A 20,694-nucleotide genomic window follows, 5' to 3' on the forward strand; every position below is an offset into this window, starting at 1 on the left:
CATGAGAACGCAACGCTTAACATTCACTGAGAAACAAATAATTCTTCTGTTTTTGGTGAGACTTTCTTACCTGTGGGATTTGCAGGTGAGATGATGCGTTCAAGGCCGGTGGGACATCCTGGAACATCTCGAGGAACCTGCAGGAGCAGCTGTGCAGATGGAGGGAAGCTAGGAGGCGGAGCTTCGTTTAAAATATTTTATTTTTTTTAAAATATACATCATTGTTTCAAACTGAGAAAATAAAACCAGTTTAACAGTCAGAGATTTCTCTGGAGCAGAAACCGCTGAGCTCAGCCAGGTGAGAGCAGCACCTGGAGGAAGCTGGGCTTAAGTCCCCCGATCAATGTCCACTTGACCCCAGGTGACCCCAGGTGAGTCCAGGTGAGGGCCTCGGCTCCGAATGAGCTTCATTCAGCGTCAGAGTGGAGAAAAACACTGATGGCACCCAAACACATCAGGAGACGCCCAAACGCACCGCCTCACTTCATGCCAAGTTTATATCAGGTTCTGATGGTTCTCCAGAATCTCCAAGGAGACCAGGTCAAAGGGAGACTATAAAATGATTCAAACTGAGTTCTGACCTGCAGAACCAGAACTTCCCAACCCAAATCACTAACTGAAGTGGTTCTGATGGAACTCAGGTCAATCAATTCGGACGTGGCTGAACCGGATCATTCTGGTGCTGATCAGATGAATTTCAGTCTGATTGTTAATACATATATTAATCTGAGAAAACGTTCAAACGGATCTTTGACACACTGGTTCAACGAGGACAGGAAGGTTCTGGTTCCTGTCAGCGTTCCTCAGGGTCATGATCTCAGTCCTCTGTTGAGGTCAGTGGATCTGATAAGTCTCAGAACCAATCCAGAACCAAAGGTTGTGGTCCAGAAGGTTCTGATCCTTCATCAGATTGAATAATTAAATCTGAGTGATAATCAATAGGAGAAGTACAGACCATAATCAGAAGGTCAGAGGTCAAACAAATGGAGGGTGGGGGAGAGAAGGAATTATGAAGGTGAGCCTGGCTGGTTCTGTTCATTAGGAAGAGTTATTAAAGATGGAGGAAGGACACATACACACACACACACACACACACACACACACACACACACACACACTCGTCTTCCAGCCTTGTGGGGCTCATGAGATACTAAGCACACGGTCAGGCGGGTCAATGTGTCTCTGTGAGGACCTGTAGCTGAAGTTCTGCTGGTTCTGGTTCTAACCCAGAAACAGTTCAGATTCAGACTGGACAGAACCTCCTGCATATGACCCGGTGGCTCAAAACCAACCCAAAACCTCAGAACCAGCAGAACCAAACAAGATGGAAAAGAGTGAATAATTCATCAGCAGCTGATTCTCTGCAGTAAAACCTGATTGGCTGGACCAGTTTTGTTTGGGTCAAAAGGTTCTGATTCCTGCCTCCAGAACCGATCCAGAACCCTAACTCAGCTCCGGTTCTGGTACTGGAACCGGTTCTATCCAGGTTCCAACCCAATAAGCTCTGATGGTGACTAAATCCAGATGGTTTGGACCAGAATTCAGCAGAACACAGACCAGACCTCAGAACTGAGCATCAGAAATTTCTGCTATCCTCAGACAGAAATGGGTCGGAGAGTTCTGAAGAACTCTCTGATCTGGGTTGCTGAGTTCTTCAGGATTACGAACCCGAACCTTCAGAGTGAACAGAGGTTCTGATCAGATCTGGACAGGAAACTGGACCCAAATGGTTGACGTGTGAAGTTGTTGAGACTGAAGAAGCAAACATTCAACCAGAATCAAAATAAACCAAATATTTCAGTTTTTATGAAAATAATTTCTGAACGTTCAGAACAGAAAAAGTTCTGGTGAGAGACGGAACATTCAGTAACGGATCCGGCCAGAACCGCTCATCAGAACATTCAGTGATCGGCTGGTTGGTCCGATGAGCCACAATCAGCACTGTGAGGAGGCGGGTCCACATTAGGACTGGCGCCGCAGAGGCCCAGCGCCGCTGGCTATGGAAGCCCTGAGGCACCAAAAACAGAGCTGTACTTCCTCCCGTCACCACCAGGAGGAGCTTTAGCCATGTTTTGGCACTAACAGGATGCCGTAGAAATCATAAAGCAAATCAAACTCAGTGGTGACCAATCAGAAAGTCAGATTTCAGAAGCAAAATGGTGATGACACATTCCAAGTGAGCTGGAGCTCCGTCCACTGCCCCGCCCCCTGTGAGACAATCAGTGTGTGAGGTGGAGGGGGTGGGGACAAACACCAGCCAATCACCTGCTGATCACACGACAGGAAACCAGCAGCTACAGATATCAAAATAAAAGCCTTTAACTTGAGCCCAGCATCAAACTCACAACCTCTGGAAAGGAAGTGATGGAGGCACTGAGAATCTGAGGTGTCCAATTTGTTCTTTCAAAATAAAAGCATCTGTTTGGGGAAATGAGACATTTCTGGGTTTCCGACATTGATTCAGAACCACACTGATAATCAGGAACCGGGTAAGGCTGGACCTCAGGTCAAAGTTCACCTTCTAACACTGATGACGGTTTCCTGATGATGACGTCGCATCACAAAACAGGAAGTAAAATAAAAAAACCGCTGGGTCACCCGGTGGAGCGGCTCTGGATCGCCAAATTAAAGGATGGCCAATTTTTCTGGATCCTGTCTGTTTGTGTAAACAGGAAGTGGACTCGATCGGCAGCGTACGTCAGGTATGGCTATTTTCTGGGCAGAGCCTGCGGCTAGGATCCCGCGGCGACGGTCAGTCCAGCAGCGTGCCTTGCTCCTGGGCTCGGGTCAGGCTGTCCTTGCGGTGCAGGTGGTGCACGCCCATCCTCTTGGGGCTCCTCATTGGCCGCTGTGGGCCAGGGATGGGGTCGAACTCCAGGAGGCGGGGCGAGATGGCGGGCAGCTCGCGTGGAAGAATGTCTCTCTCTTCGGCCGAGCTGTCGTCCTCCACAGTCGTCCTGTGGGCGTCTGTGGTCGTCACGGTGACGGCAGTGTCCGCGCTGCCGGTTTCGTCCTCCAGGTCCATCAGCAGCTCCGCCTCCTCTGGGCTGTTCCCGGCGCCGTAGCGCCTCCTGCCGGGCTGCGGTTCCGTGTCGGTATCCGTGTCCAGACTGGAGCCGCGGCTCGGCGTCCAGCTGCGTGCCGACGAGCCTTCCTCTCCGTCCGAGTACGCCGTCCTGTGGCGGTCTGAGCTGGCCCCTCCCCCAGCCGTCTGCCGCCGCCTCTGCAGCTCCTGTGCCGTCTGGCTGCTGAACGAGGTGCGGTGCATCACGGAACCCTCGCTAGAGGGCGCCATCTTCTCCACGAACATCCGCTGCCAGTTGGCAAGCAGATCCTCCTCGGAGCTGGCGGAGCTGCCGGGACGCTCGGCGCCTGCAGGGTCATGTGATTAGAGGTCAGCATTAGCATTAGCCTGGGCAGAAGACATGGACCAGCACCACAGAAGAAGAATGACCAACAGAACTTCTGGTTTTATCTATAGATTCTACAACTCTCCTTTTCAGGTTCTGTTAAAGATTGTGGAACATGTTTCCAGCCCATCCAACTGATGTAAAATAGCCACAGGACAACTGCAGCCAGGGTAACTAAAGTGCATGACATATAGTAGGATCTCTGCATCCTCCTTTTGTCCAGCTAAACACTTGATTTAAACAAAGCAGGAACTGCAGCCAGTGGGAAGCAAACCCCAGTCCTCCCATATTAAGGTCCAGGGTGGACAAAATGACATCCGGGAACAAAAAATGAAAAATTCTGGGGGGGTAACCAAAGGTCACAGGGTCACGGGATGGTGGTCCCCAGAAAATGCCATCCCGTAACCCTTACGCCCAGAGTTCAGAATTTTTAACACCCACAATGACCCCGTGACAGCCCGGTAAAGAGGGCAAAGTTCACCAAAAAAATAGAATTAATCCTCCCTTGTGTCCTCAGTTAGGGGAAGTTCCACCAACTGCCACCAGGCGGCACTGGGATATGGAGGAGGCTTTAAGATAGGACTATTGGGAGGACTTCTCACCGGGACATTGAGGATTTAATATGGGAATTCGGGTGGACTGAATACGGACATGGGAGAGGATTTAACATCGGGTTGGGCTGACAATGGGAAATAGGGGATGATGACCCAACATGGGGAAACATGAGAGCATCCAGGAATCCAGGAGCATCAGGCACTTCATGGGGATATGTCAGTATTATTTTTAACAGGAAATCTGGGTATAAGGACATAAGGACTATGAACCCAGGCTGCACAGTGGCACAGTTAGTAGCACTGTTGCCTTGCAGCAAGAAGGTACTGGGTTCGATTCCCGGCCCGGGGTCTTTCTGCACGTAGTTTGCATGTTGTGTCTGTGCATGGTGGGTTCTCTCCCTAACCCAAAAAAAAGGACTGTCAGGTTAATTGGTCTTTCCAAATTCTCCCAAGGTGCGTGCGTGCGTGTGTGTGTGTGTGTGTGTGTGCGCGCGCGCGTGCGCGTGTGTGTGTGTGTGTGTGTGTGTGTGTGTGCGTGTGCGTGCGGTTGTTTGTCCTGTCTGTCTCTGTCCTGTGACGGACTGGCGACCTGTCCAGGGTGACCCCGCTTCTCTCCTGGAACGCAGCTGGAGAGGCACCAGCACCTCCCAACCCCAATAGGGACAAGGGCGATCAGAAGATGGATGGACTAGGATAGGGAACCTTCCTCCCACCCGGATGGGGGTCCGATTGGGTCTGGAGTTGCTACAGATCCTCGTTTGGTCTGATGCAGCTCCACGTTGGTCTAAACCGCTCCCTGGCTTGGTTCTGCTGGAGGTCCAACTGGGTCAAAACCAATCCTCAGAAGGTTACCATGGTACCTGAAGGTTCTGGATCCGTCAGACCAGCCGAGTAAAGTGACCAGAACCAGACCTCCATCATCAAGCCCGTGTTCTAACCTGATCTCTGATTGGCCAGCTGTTGTTGGGCGGGGCTTACCTGCGGGGGCTGCTGAAGGGGCTGGACTGAGCGGAGAGCGCCTCGCTCGCGGCGTCTCGTTGCGATGGCGGCGTGTGTTGGTGGCTCCGCCCACCGCCGGACGAGGAGGAAGGGGCGGGGCTTCCGGGGCCGACCCGCTCGTCGTCGTTCTGGACGAGGCTCAGGGAGATGGCCTGCCTCGTGGCGTAGTGCAGTTGGGTAGCGGCGAGTTCTTGGGGATCTTCACCTTGTCGTCAGACGAGAACTCGATGACCTTGCGACCCGGGTAGAGCGGGTGAGGCGGAGGCGGCGGTGGGTACGGGTTGAGCTTCTCGAAGGCCGGAGCCCGCCACCTCCTCTTCCAGGCTGTTCTGGCTGCGGCAGGAACCGTTGTGCTGCGGCGCCTCCCGGCCGGCGCCGTCGTCCCGGGCCTCGGCGCCGGCCGGGTCCGTCATGTCCACGTGGACGAAGACGTCCTCGGCCACCGGCCGGCCGCAGCTGCTGGACTGGGCCGAGTTGAGAACCAGCGGCTCGGGTTTCTCCAGGACGCGGGCGATGACGGAGGTCGGCACGACGTCGGCGTGCGTCAGGCTCAGCGTGTCCGGGTCCTGGCCGCCGGGGGCGGGGCTTCGCTCCGGGAGGCTGGACTTCATGTGTTTGTTGAGCATTTCCTGCAGCTCCGAGGCAGCTGGACAGGAAGGAGAAAAATTAATCTCATAGAATAACAACAATAAGAGAAAACATAACAGTGAACATAAATGTGAGCAGTTTCCAGGAAGCTGAGGCTAATGGACAAGCTGCAGCCATTAACACCATCGATCGATTGATTGATCAATAGATCACTTCCTACAATAAATCCATTTCTTTTTATAGTTCTGGGTTTTTTTGTGATTTAATTGGCTGGACTCAGACATTCATCTCCATTTTCCACACCTATACTGTGTTTGAGATGAATGTCCAGGCTGCATCCTCCAGCTGTGACGGGGCGATGGGCTTAAAATAAAATCCCTATTGTGAATTATATATTATTTTATTGCAGAAAGAAAATCTGTTCTTTCCAATCTTTGAACGTTTCTGATTGGCTAGAGCAAATGTCTAGCCAATCAGGACAGAGGAAGTTAGAAACCTTCATGGTTCCAAACTGCAGAACTTTAGCTGGATTATCATTCAGAGATTGATCCTCTGATCGATTTGCCTTTGGCTCAAACATGATGGATAAAATGGATCATCTATGAATCCCTACAGAACCAGAACTTGGGTGGTTCTCCAGAACCTGTTCTGGGTCCAGTCAGCAGCTTGTGGGTCTGGTGGTGAGGAAGATGACCCTGAACTCTTCATCGTGTTGTCAATGGCCGCCTTCAGTCAGGGCTCTGCCCACAGAATCACTGTTTATGGCAACCATTGCTGCAACAGTTGACCAGAGAACCTGACCAGAACCAGCGTTTAGCCGCTAGCTGTTAGCTGCTCCAGGACGCGGAGCAGCTAACAGCTATCTGTCCCTTCCTTTATAAATCTGCCTCCTCTGCGTCTCTGGATGAGATTCCTTCTGAACTCCTGGAAAGTCCAGGAAATTTCCCTTCTGGTTTTCAGATGTTTCCAGGAGATGTTTGGGAAATGCAGGACGACGTTTCGGAGGGTGCTGGTAGACCCATGGTCTGCAACACGTTCTGTTTATTCCTGGTTGCTGTTATGAAGCAGATTACGGGACAGAATGAAGCTGCTGAGTCATTCAGAACCGCCTCCTGGTTCTGCTGGGACCCAGAACCGTCTCATGTACTTACGTCAGCAAACTTGTGGTTCCTGAAGTGGGACTTGTTGCATTTGAGCAGCTGAACGGCCAAGTTGCAGTCTTGCCTGTAGCGCTCCTGTACACACACACACACACACACACACACCACACACACACACACACACACACACACACACACACACACGGCCAGCTCGTCATGTGATGCAACAGGCACTGGGTTCTACATGGTTCTGCAGGAGAGGAGCTGCTTCTCTACACCAACTAAACAATAAACACTTAGGAGTCAAAAGAAAACAACCAAATCTGATGAAAACATGAGAACCAATAGAAACCCAGATTTAACCTCACAGCCAATAAGAGGCCAACGTGGTTTCCATGGAAACTGGTGACAGCGGGTTCTTACGTTGAGCTCCTCCAGGCGGTCGATGGTGTTTTTAGCATCCAGAAGTTTGTTGGTGAGCTCCACGATCTCCTGGTCCATCGTCTTTTTGTCCCTCTCCACCTTCCGCAGCTGCAAGCAGACGACATGTTGGAGCCAATCAGAAGGCAGTGCTGTTAGTGGGCGGGCTTTGCGTGGACCAATACATTCAGATAATGTGGGAATAACAGGTCAGCTCCTCCCTCAAACGGCTCCTCTCAGATCCGAACACTTCCGTGGGAACGCTCCATTTTCCCAGATCATTTGAATGCTGCGTTAGCGAGCAGCGCTGCCTCCTGCATGATGGGACGCAGCGCCACAAGATCAATACTATCTGATTGGATATTGATCAAAGCATCAAAGCTGAAAAAAACTTGTTTAATAATCTGAATCTGCCCAAAGCAAACGAAGTTCAGCGAGAGCGCCGGCGGATCAGGACGTTCTGCGAAGACCAAGGATGACCTTTGGCCCCAAATTCTAACCTGGCATCTAATTCACAACTTCTCACTTCTGTCTGGTTACTGTAAAGGTAGCCTTTCTGTTAGCAAGCTGAGGCTAAGTTTATGATTAATATATGAACTTAATCCTGATCCCACTAGCTAATGATGAAGCTATGCTAACATTAGCATGCTAAGATTACATTAACCCTGACAACAGCATGCCAGCATTAGGAAAAGATGAAATTAGCATACTAGGATCTTACCAACCGTAACATCAACATGCTAAAGCTAATGTTATGCAAATAGTAGCATGCTAAGATGTTAACAATGTCAGCATGTTAATTCTAAAGTAAGACTAATATTAGCATGCTATGATGCTAACACAAACATCAGGATGTTGTAGGTAAAGTTATGCTTACCTTTGCATGCTAAGATGGCAAGACTATTTTCAACATGCTAAATCTGGGGTAATGTTAACATTTGCATGCTAAAGCTAAGCTAACATTAGTAGTAAGCATACAACAGCCAATACTAATATTGGAACGTTAAAGTCAGCCTGCTAACGCTGGGTTAATGCTAACATTAGCATACTAAGGCTAAGGCCTTAAAGCAGACCTACTTTTAGGAGTGTTTGATTTGAAACTGTTCAGGATAAAATGAATCCGTCTGGCAGAACCAGAACCGTCCTGACCCGTCCGACGAGCGACACGTTAGCAGTTCGTTTCACACCTGAAGCTGTTCAGGTGGAACTACAGAGATGGAGGAGAAGAACTCTGATCAAACACCAGGTCCTGCTACAGGTCGGCCGGGTTAAAGTCCGACCCAGAAGGTTCTGAATCGTTCTGATATTTCAATGTTTGGCTCTTAAAGGCCGACTGAGGACACGTGGTGTTCAAAAAGAGAGGAAGAGGATGGAGGGATGAGGATGAATGAAACCCAACTGCATGAACCCATGTCTGACTGACGGCAGCCTGAGGAGGATGAGGATGAGATGAAGATGAGTCCATCAGAGCAGCGTGAGGAAAGAAGAGATGAAGAAGAGTGGTCAGACATCATCATCATCATCAGTTCAGCACAAACGTCACAGCAGAACCTTTTGATCCTGTCAGAACCGCCTGCTGTCAAAGCCAATCTTTGGATCCAGAACCGGCCTGAACTTGGCTCAGAGAAGGTTCTGTTTCACTACAGCTTCCCAGTTTGAGGAGAAGAATCTGGACCAGAACCTCTGGCTGTTCAGCCCGTTTCTGTTGTGACTCGAAGCCCGTCTGGACCGGATCAGAACCAGCAGCTGTTTCCGGCCACCAAGTGGTTCTGGTTTAAACGGGTCGACGCCAATGAACCCGCCCGGCCCAAACATGGCAGCTTCTGTAGCAAGACGCACCTGGAGGAAATCCCAGCAGAACCTCCTCCAGGTCCGGACCTGTCAGTCGAGGCTTTCCCAGCTGATCGATGCCCTCTGAGGATCAATGAGCTTCATTCATTACTAATGAGGTCAGCCAGGCAACCAATCAGGATGCTCACTACGCGCCCGTCAGTGGGACGCGACAGGAAGCCCAAACATGGCAGCGAAACGCTGACAGGATGGAGCGCCACCATCTGATGCCGCGCAGCATCAACGCATCAGAGCTTACCAGAGCGTGCAGTTTCTCCTCCAGGTCCTGATTGGCTCGCTGCGACGCCGTGTAGCTGTTCTGGAGTCTGCAGGGAGAGGTCAGAGGTTAGACACCATCAGCAGGTTCTACTGACCCTCTGACAGTAGAGGCCTGGGTCACAACACAACCAAGACCGGACCGAGTTCCAGTAGACGGATCCAACAACTAGAACCTCGTTAACTCAGCAGACCAGAGGATGAGGCAGCAGGACATAACCGCAACCAGGCTAATGCTAACCTACTGCTAACATCACCAGGCTAATGCTAACATCAATAAGATAACACTTATACAATCCTGACATTACCATTAACATTACCAGGAGAAGGCTAACATCACCTAGCTAACATAACATTAACATGCTACGTTAATAGCATAATGCTATTAACTTAGCTTTGTACAAAGGCTACACATGCTAGCACAATGCTAAAGTTGGGCTAGCCAGTGAACTTCAGTGTCCGATTCTCAGTTATATTAATATAAAATAACAACTATTTATTTCAATGTTCCTGTAAACAGCAGCTGATCAGGTGATGAAGACATTTTGACCTCTTCATCGTCGTCTTCCTCACCTGCGGAACTTGTCCCTCATTGTCCAGGTCGTCTCTGGTCCGGCTGAGCTCCGCCTCCATGTAGTGACGGCTGCCCTCAAACTCCGCCTCCATGGCCTCCATCTTGTGGGTGGAGCGTGACAGGCGGTGCCGCAGGTCCTCGTTCTGCTGCTGGAGAATTCTGGGTAAGGTGGCGGGACAGGAAGTGCTTTAGCAAGGTCAGGATGTTGGATACTTGTAAAGAAGGGACCAGACCAACTCACCTGATCCTGTCGGAGTCCGACAGCGCCTCCTGGAACGGAGCAGAAGCAGAATTAGGCTCAGCGGACCAACAAGCCATCCTCAGACCCACGCTCTCCGAACCACAGGCGGAGCGCCGGTCCGCTCCGATACCGACTACTGCAGTGGAGCCCAAAGTGGGTCCTGGAGGGCCGGTTGCACCTGCATGTTTTAGTCTCCCTGGTGGCAGCAGGTCAATGTTCTCCTCAGGCCTCTAGCGAGCCACCATTGGATCCAGGTACGTTAAACCAGAGAGACTAAAACATGCAGGACGCCGGCCCTCAGGGACCCACTTTGGGCACCACTGGACTACTGGAATAGAACCGGGTCAGGGAGAACTGGAGTCAACATGAGGAGAAGAGACAGAAACTACTGGGACCAACTGGAGCCCACTGGGGCCGGCTGAAGCCGACTGGAACCGATCTGGAATTCCCAGAATTCCAGATGTTCTTTCAGTCAAATAATATCCGGTTCTGGAGAACCAGCTAGATCCCAGTCCAGAACCCGACAAGAAAGGGATCAGAAACCAGTTCAAAACATGATCCAAACTGGTCCAAAACCACAGAGAAATCCAAAGACAGAACTTTGTCAGAATCAGATGTTTCTTCCTAGGCTCCATCCAGAGATCCTGCTTCGGACTGGTCCGGATCAGAACAAAACCCAAACTAGTTAAAACTAGCAAACTGGCACCAGTGAGAACCCAAACAGCAACCAGCAGGAACCCAGCCGTCTTCCAGTGTCCTGTGAACCTGTTTCTGGCTCCCAGCATGCAGCGGGGCATCACGGCTATCAGCCGGTACCAACCCGACCCGCTCAGAGAACCAAGCTGTAGACGAGGCCAGCAGCCAATCAGAGAGCAGTCCTGGAACAACCCAGGAACGGTTCCTCTGGAGACCCGGCCAGAAACCCAACAGAACCTGCTGAATCAGAACCTGAAGATCATCCCCATCATCATGTCCGGTCCTGGACCAACCAGGTGGAGAAAACAAACGCACCTCTTGCGCTGAGGGAGAGCAAGGAAGATGAAGGGTGGGACGTGAGGAAGAGGAGGCCGAGTGACCTGTGACCTACCTTGATGTGGGACAGCAGGGACAGATTGGACAGGGGGGGTCTGAGTTTCTGCCTGACCTCAGTCACCTTTCTAAGCTCCGCCCCACGGGTGATGTCACCGCACCCCGCCCTCGCCAGAGGCCGATTCCAGCCGTCGTGTGGCCTTATCGACGCCACCCAGCTGTCCCAGCGCCGGGTTCGGTCTGCTGACCGTTGGCTGGCGATGGGACGGCGGCCGTGTTGGTGGGCGGGGCCTCTGAGATCTGCTGGCGGCCTGCCGAGCTGCGTGAGGCGGGCGGGGCTTAAGACACGGCAAGTGATCTCATCCAGGAAGCTGGAGAACCGGACCTTCTCCTCCAGAACCTGCATCCTCCAGTTCCAGGCGGAAGAGGACGGGGCCAGCGACTGCAGCGAGGACGGCCGCCGATGCTCCGCCCCCCGCCGCCCGTCACCCAGCAGCTCCACCGACTTTGGCTTCCTGAGCGTGTCATAGGTCGGCTCCGCCCCCACGGCCACCGGCTGCTTCAGGATGCCTTTGGGGGCGGCGGCACGGGCAGGGGCGGCCCGCTGGGTCCGGCTGGGTCGGTGCCGCACCGGGGAGCGCCTCCTGGAGGGGGCGTAGCTTGGGTGACCTGCCCTGCTCTGACTCGCGGCGTGGCGTTCAGGTCGGTGGGCGGAGCTCCTGAAGGGCGGCGGCGGCGGCACGTAGAGCTCCAGGCTGGACAGGCTGGAGACGTCCGGCTCGCTGTCGGAGGGGGGCGGGGCCGGCTCGCGCCACCGCGGGGGCAGGGTTACCTGGCTGAAGTCGGGCCGCGGGGCGGGCGGCGGCGAGGCGGGGGTCAGGCCGTGGCGCGTCTCGCGGTGCTGCGGCGGAGCTTTGCGGTACGGCTTCCTGGCCGGGCCGGCGCTTGCCATCCTGCCTGCTGGTTCCAGTCGGGTCTGCGGTCCTGCTGGGACAACGAGTCAAAGATCAGCTAGTCAGAGACACGATGGCGCCGCTCACCTGCCGACCGACCGCTCGCCACGAAACCCCGACCCGACTGCCCAGCGTCACGGCAACGCTCTGCCTCTGAGTGCAGGTCGATACTCGCCCGCCCCTCACAGCTGAGAGAGAGAGAGAGAGTGTGTGTGTGTGTGTGTGTGTGTGTGTGTGTGTGTGTGTGTGTGTGTCTGTGTGTGTGTGTGTGTCGGCCCCGGGCCAATCATCGATCAGCTCTTGTTTCCAGAACAGGAAGTGCAGCTGGATCGATCCGGACCGCGCCGGCACTCAGAGCCACTCAGTTATCAGCAGGTGTGTGATGATGTCATACAGGTGACATCATAAGCCAGGTCATCAGAACATTTCATGGGAGGACACAAACTTGGATTAGGACAACTGGACTCATTCAGAACCACAGAACCAGAGGACAGGAAGGCCTGGACTGCAGCACAGAAACAAAAACCAGGACTGGACCAGAAACTCTGGACCGGACCGGTTCACCTGAATCGGTCCGGTCCAGGGTTAACGGTGCTGCTGCGGGGATCGGAGCCGTAATTGTGACTTTCCGCTCCATTTAGTCTGTCTGGGTCACGTGACCAGCAGCCAATCAGGGCATCGATCTGTGTGGCCCCGCCCGTCTGTCAGGACTTCTGGGTTTCTGCTTCCTGATCTTCCTCCAGGCGTTTCTACTCATTTTATATCTACATATTTTTCTAGACTTTTCTGGTTGTGGTGGTTTTTCCTGAAGCGGATCGGAAAACATTGTGGGTTTCTGGAGCTTCTGGTTGTTTTGTTCGTTTTGTTTCTGATTTTGGTCGGAATCTCTTCCAGATCTTTCTCCACCGTTTTTCTGCATATTCCAGATCTTGTTCAATCTAGAAGTTGGATCTGAATCATAAAGACGTTTATTTGGTCCACAGATATCTGGAAAAGAAAGATATGAAAAGAAAGGTCGATACTCGACCTTTCTTTTTCATCCAGACCAAAACTCTGCTTATAAAATATGATTATTTATAAATCTTCAGACTAAAGAGGAGATTTAAACAAACCGTCTGTCAGCGCTGACCGTTCCATTATCTGTACATAACATAATGTAAAAATAATAATATGCTGTTTAAAAGGAATCCAACATGACGCCATGTTGGATTCCTAACAGGAAGTTTAGAAGCCACCCTACTGGCTGACAGAGTTCAGTTTATTGCTACACTGCCCCCTGTGGGTGAGCGTGTTTATAGCAACGCAGATCGATTAATGGGGATGAAAACTCGAAGCTGATCCTGCAGGAACAGTATTATTTAAACACCTTTTCCATAGCAACTCATTTTAATATTTGTTTCTTCTCCATCCAACTAGTGTGGAATTATGTTTCTCTGGAGATTTGCACATCAAGGTCGGAGTTTAAACCCACCGCGTTGCTCTGGCTGCGCAGCTCCACTTGAACCGCAGGAATAACTTGCAGTGAGAGAACGATGAGAACGATTTATATTTGTGGACAAAGAATTGTTTTCTTTTCCATCTCAACGCGCCGCCCAGCTCAGCCTGCGCTCAGCCTGCGCTCAGTCTGCGCTCAGAGTTCATGTCTGTGTTCCTGGTTGGCCGCAGCATTAGCCGTAACGAGCCAGCGCTAACCTGATTATGCAGTGCAGAAGGTTGAACTCATCCTGCAGGGCCGGTCCGAGGCTGCATGAGGCCCGGGGCAGAACCTGACTGTTGGGGCAGAACCTGACTGTGGGGCAGAACCTGACTGTTGGGGCAGAACCTGACTGTGGGGCAGAACCTGACTGTTGGGCCCCTCTTGCTGCTAAAACATCAGAACCTCTAGCAGCTTCTGTTGGATTTAATCTGGGAGATTAAAGTAGATTAACTGGCCAACCTGAAAACTATCAGTTCTAATTACAGTTTATTAATTTATATTTGTCAACAAACTCAGCATCAGGTTGTTGCTGTGGTAACAAACAATCTAACTATGAATATTGTTCTTTGATCTTTTATAAAATAAACTTTCCAGCTCCTTAAAAGTACATTTAAATGTTAAACAATTTAAAATCTTTTAGTTTATGTTAAAACTGTGACATCAAATTTAGCAGCATTGATCATCTCAATAAAAGAAGGTTTCATTTCTGCTTCTGTGTTAAAATATGATTATTTCTGGCCCCTGAAGCCCTGGGGGCCCCTGAAGCCCTGGGGCCCCTGAAGCCCTGGGGGCCCTGAAGCCCTGGGGGCCCCTGAAGCCCTGGGGCCCCTGAAGCCCTGGGGGCCCTGAAGCCCTGGGGGCCCCTGAAGCCATGGGGGCCCCTATAGCCATGGGGGCCCCTGAAGCCCTGGGGGCCCCTGAAGCCATGGGGCACCTGAAGCCCTGGGGGCCCTGAAGCCCTGGGGGCCCCTGAAGCCATGGGGCACCTGAAGCCCTGGCGGCCCCAGGAGCCCTGGGGGCCCCTGAAGCCCTGGGGGCCCCTGAAGCCATGGTGGCCCCTGAAGCCCTGGGGCACCTGAAGCCCTGGGGGCCCCTGAAGCCCTGGGGCACCTGAAGCCATGGGGGCCCCTGAAGCCATGGTGGCCCCTGAAGCCCTGGGGGCCCCTGAAGCCATGGTGGCCCCTGAAGCCCTGGGGCACCTGAAGCCCTGGGGGCCCCTGAAGCCCTGGGGGCCCCTGAAGCCATGGTGGCCCCTGAAGCCCTGGGGGCCCCTGAAGCCATGGTGGCCCCTGAAGCCCTGGGGCCCCTGAAGCCCTGGGGGCCCCTGAAGCCCTGGGGGCCCCTGAAGCCATGGGGGCCCCAAAGAGCCCTGGGGGCCCCAAGGAGCCGCTGCCTTAATGTGGATTGAACAAAAGTGCAAATAATTCATATTCATGGAAAATTGGATTTGTTGTTTAGACCGGTGACGGTTTCAATAGTTTCACTCTCCATGTTTTCCTCTAATTCATAATTACCCAGTAATATGTTTACATTTCCTGTCAATTTAACATTTTTACAACAGAAACACGGCGGACCCCCGCTGGGCTGAGCAGGTCGCCTGGGAAACCCTGACAACTTTGTCCAGGTCGGCTGGTACCAGTTCACCGGACCATCTGGTCCACCTCCAACTGTGCTGGGCTGCAGGATCGACCCAGACCCGGACCGACCCAGACCGACCCGGAGACGGATCGACCCAGACCAACCGCCACAGTCTCTGAATGAATACAACAGGAAGAACTTTTATTATGACACTTCCTGCAGGAAATGCCCTGTAATGTAGCAGCTAGCTTAGCAGCAAGAGGTCAGAGGTAAGTTACAATTTTTGGTTCAAGATTCTAGCCTAAGACTCAGACAAGTTCCCCAGGTGGTTTTCCAAATCTCCCTCCAGGTGTGTTCTGGTTCTTACCTGAGCTGTGAACTGTTCTGGAAGAGACTTCATCCATAGAAAGGATCACACCTGGAACACAGAGCAACACTTTAAACCTTGACCTTTGACCTTCAGGCCCTGTCACAGGAAGCATTGGGACCGGACGGCCCGACACTTCCCATCAATCAGATGTGATTTCCTGTTGGAGGATTTGAGGTCATAGTTCATCCCAGTCCTCCATTTCCTGCTTTAGCCCTTGGGGTTGTCCTAGCCCAGGGCCTCTGCCAAACCGCATCCAGACTTTGGCTTAATTACCCAGAATTCATTGCTGCATGTGACAATCCCCAAATGAAGCTTTTAGATGTTCCATCCATCCATCCATCATCTGCCGCTTATCCGGGGTCGGGTCGCGGGGGTTGCAGCTTAAGAAGGGAGGCCCAGACTTCCCTCTTCCAGCCACTTCGGGGGAACCCTGAGATGTTCCCAGGCCAGCCGGGAGACAAAGTCCCTCCAGAGTGTCCTGGGTCTTCCCGTGGGTCTCCTCCCAGTGGGATCTCCACCAGGAAGGCGTCCAGGAAGCATCCTGACCAGATGCCTGAGCCTCAACTGGCTCCTCTCGATGTGAAGGAGCAGCGGCTCTACTCTGAGTCCCTCCCGGATGACTGAGCTTCTCTCTTGAAGGGAGAGCCCAGCCACCCAACGGAGGAAACCCATTTCGGCCGCTTGTATTCGATCATGGGTCATGATCGAATGACCCATGTATTCGTTCTGTCGGTCATGACCCAAAGCTCATGACCATAGAAGAAGGTAGGAACGTAGATCGACCAATAAATCGATAGCTTTGCTCTTCACTTTGATGGACCGGTACAGTTTCATCGCTTCACTGTAGACCCTACTCCAATCCGTCTGTCGATCTCCCATTCCCTTCTCTCATTCGTGAACAAGATCCATTCGGATCTTTTGAACTCCTCCATTCGGGGCAAGACATCCCCCTCGACCCGGAGAAGGCACTCTACCCTTTTCCGGCTCAAGACCACGGCCTCAGATTAGGAGGCACTGATCATCATCATCCCGGCCGCTTCGCACTCGGCTGCGAACTGCTCCAGCGAGAGCTGCAGATTACAACCTGATGGAGCCAACAGAACCACATCATCCGCAAAAAGCAGAGATGCGATCCTGAGGCCACCAAATCGGATCCCCTCAACGCCTTGACTGCACCTAGAGATTCTGTCCATGAAAGTAATGAACAGAATCGGTGACAAAGGGCAGTCCTGGCGGAGTTCAACTCTCACCAGAAACGAGCCCGACTTACTGCCGGCAATGCGGACCAGACTCTGACACCGGTCGTACAGGGACCTGACAGCCTGTATCAAAGGGCCCGGTACCCCAAACTCCTGGAGAACCCCCCACTGGACACCCTGAGGGACACGGTCAAACACCTTCTCCAAGTCCACAAACACATGTAGACCGGTTGGGGGAACTCCCATACACCCTCCTGGACTCTGCTGGGGTTGTAGAGCTGGTCCAGTGTTCCACGACCAGAAAAAGAATCACACTGCTCTTCCTGAATCTGAGGTACGACTATCCGACGGACCCTCCTCTCCAGGACCCTTGAATAGACCTTGCTAAGGAGGCTTAAGAGTGTGACCCCTCTATAATTGGAGCACATTCTACGCGGAGCCCCTTTTTGAACAGGGAGACCACCACCCAGTCTGTCAATCCAGGGGAACTGCCCCTGATGTCCATGCGATACTGCAGAGTCACGTTAACCAATACATCCCTACAACATTCAGAGCCTTAAGAAACTCCGAGCGAATCTCATCCACCCCACCATCCACCAAAGTTCCTGCCACCGAGGAACTTTTTAACCACCTCGGCCCCAGAGATTGGACAGCCCAACCCAGAGTCCCCAGGCTCAGCTTCTTCAATGGAAGGCATGTTGGTGGGATTGAGGAGGTCTTCAAAGTATTCTGCCCACCGACCCACAACGTCCTGAGTCGAGGTCAGCAGCACACCACGCCCATTGTAAACAGTGTTGGTGCTGCACTGTTTCCCCCTCCTGAGACACCAGATGCCATACGGAAATCTTTCTCCATGGTCTCTCCGAACTCCTCCCACGCCCGAGTTTTTTCCCTCAGCAACCACCACAGCCGCGCGCCCCATTTCCCGCCGGTACCCATCAGCTGGAGTCCTAGAGGTCAATAGGACTCCTTCTTCAGCCTGACAGCACCGAAGGTGCCCACCAATGGGTTCAAGGGTTGCCGCCGCGACAGGCACCACAGCTCCGATAAACCGCCTCGACAATGGAGGCACGGAACATGGTCCACTCAGACTCAATGTTCCCCGCGTCCCCCGGGACGTGTTCGAAGCTGTGCCGGCAATGGGAGTTAAAGTTACATCTCACAGGGGACTCCGCCAGACGTTCCCAGCAGATCCTCACAACACGTTTGAGCCTGCCAGGTCTGACCGGCATCTTCCCCACCACCGGAGCCAACTCACCACCAGGTAGTGGTCGGTGGACAACTCTGCACCTCTCTTCACCTGAGTGTTCAAGATCCAATGAAACGATGGCAAAATCGATCATCGAACTGCGGCCTAGGGTGTCCTGGTGCCAAGGTCAGATATGGACACCCTTATGCCTGAACATGGTGTTCGTTATAGACAATCCGTGGTGACCACAGAAGGCCAGCAACAGAACACCGCTCGAGTTCAGATCGGAGGGAGCGTTCCTCCCAACCACTCCCCTCCAGGTCTCACTGTCATTGCCCACGTGAGCGTTGAAGTCCCCCAGCAAAACGAGGGAGTCCCCAGGAGGGGACTCTCCAGGACCCCCTCTAAGGTCTCCAAGAAGTGTGGGTAGACTGAACTGTTGTTCGGCCCGTAAGCACAAACGACAGTCAGAACCCGTCCCCCATCCGTAGGTGGAGGGAGGCTACCTCTCGTTCACCGGGGTAAACCCCAACGTACGCTTAAAACTCTCTTAAATAAAATCATTTAACTTTGATGTGATTTTTAGGAAGCCATATAATAGAGGATTAAATTGTTAATATTATAATTGAACTCTTCATCCCTGCTGCACCAAATCTCAACACATTGAAACTTAAACATGGGAAATATTCACTTCTGAAAATTTTTCTAAAACATTCATGAACTTGAACTGAAGGTTTGTCTCAAAACGCAGGAATTGATCTTTATTTTAAATTTCTTTTGTAGAAAATCGTTACAGGAAAAACTTCATTATTAATTTCATAAAAATGAAATTAATATCTTTATGAGAATGGAATAAAAACTGTTTGGTTCTTATTTTCTTTAGAAATCTCATCATAATTTTTAAACAAACATTTTCATTTCCTCATGAATTCGTTTTGGTCCATGAAGTCACATGGATTCTGAATCGGACTCGGTTCTGTTGGAATATAAGACGAACCACAGCAGATGAACTGATGTCAGCATATTAATGAGAACCGCATGGTAAAACATTGCCATGGCGCTTTCACATTTAATCATGTTTAAAATTTAAAAGTTTGGAAATAAATTATGTTTCTACTGCACATGTCAATATTTTCTAATTTTTCTCTGAATTTAAAACAAAACATCAAAACAGCCAAATCCTGAAATCCCAAGCGGCCATCTTGGATTGTGAGTCAGAGGCCTTCTATCCCTATGCCCGATCTGAACCGGTTCTGAACACACCTGGAGGACCAGGTCTAAACAGACTGGACCTCACAGTCATCCTCACCTGGAACTCTTCATCCTCTGATTGGACCCTCTTCTGTGTTCTGATCCAAAACCTGAAAAAAACAAAGAGTCATTCAAACCGGGTCGAGTCAGTCAGAACCAGAAGCAAAGAGCTGCTCCTTCATCCTTCTGGTTCTGCAGCCAGAGGATCGTCTGTCTGGGAGGTTGGAGTTGGGTCATGTGACCCGTCTGAACACCACACCAGAACCACCAACCCGGCCGGATCATATGACACGCACACACACACACACACACCGTCTCCTCTTCCTCTCCCACTGTGAACCGGATCCTCCATCAGAACCGGCTCGGTCTGGCTGAAACAGAACCAAACCTCTGACATCACTTCCTGTTTTCATTCAGAACACAGAGTGCCTGCAGATTCTGATCAGAACCACTAAGGACTGACGGAACCGGAACCAGTCCCTCCATAGCCTCCGGAACCACTGGCCCAGTTGATCCACCGACTGGCAGGACATGTCCTCAGGTTCTGGTGATCAGAAGAGTAGCGGGTTGGGCCGGGTCGGTTCAGTTTGGTCTTTGTTCAATCAGAACATTCTGCAGAACCAGGCAGTGATCTGATGTTTGTTGGTTCTGGTCCAGTTAATCCCTCCTATCTGGAACCGAACCGGGCTGATCACCACACCTGCAGGTTTCCAGTGTCCAATCTGGATCAGAACCAGAACCAGATATTGATCGGATCAGAACCATTTTGATCCGTAATGGAGAATCCTTTCCTGATTATGCCAGTAGGAAATTACCCAGAATGCCTTGTTGGCATCCCGCTCTGCCTCCTCCTGAACTGATTCCTGAACTGATCCGGGTCAGATCCGGATCCCTGGACCCAGCAGCCATGGGGGGTGCTGGCTTCTGATTGGCCGCCTGGCTGCAGGTGTGTGTGACTCGTTGAGTGTTTTTCCACTCCGCGGTCTGTCAGGCGCAGTCACGCTGCAGCCCTGGGTTCTGTCTGCAAGGCAGTCCGGAGACAACACGACAAACCCAGCGGGGCTCCGTGTGCCGGATCCCGGCCCGAACCGCCCCAGATTACCGCCCCGACACGTTACCCAACACACCGTCACACCGCATCAAGCTGGTCCGGTGCCGTCACGGCTCGGACTGTGGCCCAGTTTCCCGTCTGTCGGTCCGAGCAGCCAGCCTGGCGCCGGCCGCCCGGAGCCCCGGCAGCTTACCTGAGCGGCGGTCAGCGGCCCAGCGCGGCCCGGGGCGGCTCCGCCGAGGATGGACAAACTTCAGCTCGAGGTCCGCGGTCCTTCCTCCGGCTGGGAGAGCAAAGCGGGGGGCTCCGGACCGATCCGACTCCCGGTAGCGGCGCTGTGGGCAGGGCAGCCGGACGGCGGCCGGCGAGAGCAGCGGCGGCCCGGGGAGGTGCTCCGTTACTGGAGACAGAATCCGCTCAGAGCTCCGGGAAAAGTTGATCTGCTGCCATCTTTACCCGCGGGGCATGACGGGTAATCCTCAGGAATCCCGGCTCGCCTTCAAAACTCCGCCCCCGCGTCATGACGTCAGACTAGACGACCAGAGAAGAAGAGCTCTGAAATGTTTACAATGTTCTCAGAATGATTTCTATTAATTTAACGTTCC

At 52.3% G+C, this 20,694-nt stretch overlaps 1 protein-coding gene across 1 annotated transcript; it reads right to left on the reverse strand.

The window, feature by feature from the left end:
* Window positions 1-182: 182 nt before the first annotated feature.
* Window positions 183-20,620, reverse strand: LOC129356097 (tight junction-associated protein 1-like). Its single transcript, XM_055025712.1, is given in 15 exon segments — window positions 183-3,372; window positions 3,599-3,612; window positions 4,943-5,132; window positions 5,135-5,265; window positions 5,267-5,609; window positions 6,699-6,786; window positions 7,075-7,182; window positions 9,161-9,227; window positions 9,751-9,771; window positions 9,773-9,910; window positions 9,993-10,021; window positions 11,854-12,008; window positions 15,397-15,447; window positions 19,097-19,148; window positions 20,283-20,620. Coding segments are annotated over 13 exon segments (1,941 nt in total). The 5' UTR covers window positions 15,434-15,447; window positions 19,097-19,148; window positions 20,283-20,620; the 3' UTR covers window positions 183-2,752.
* Window positions 20,621-20,694: the final 74 nt, after the last annotated feature.

Source organism: Poeciliopsis prolifica, unplaced genomic scaffold (genome assembly GCF_027474105.1).
Source record: "Poeciliopsis prolifica strain line A6 unplaced genomic scaffold, Auburn_PproV2 SCAFFOLD156, whole genome shotgun sequence".
Lineage (NCBI taxonomy): Eukaryota > Metazoa > Chordata > Actinopteri > Cyprinodontiformes > Poeciliidae > Poeciliopsis > Poeciliopsis prolifica.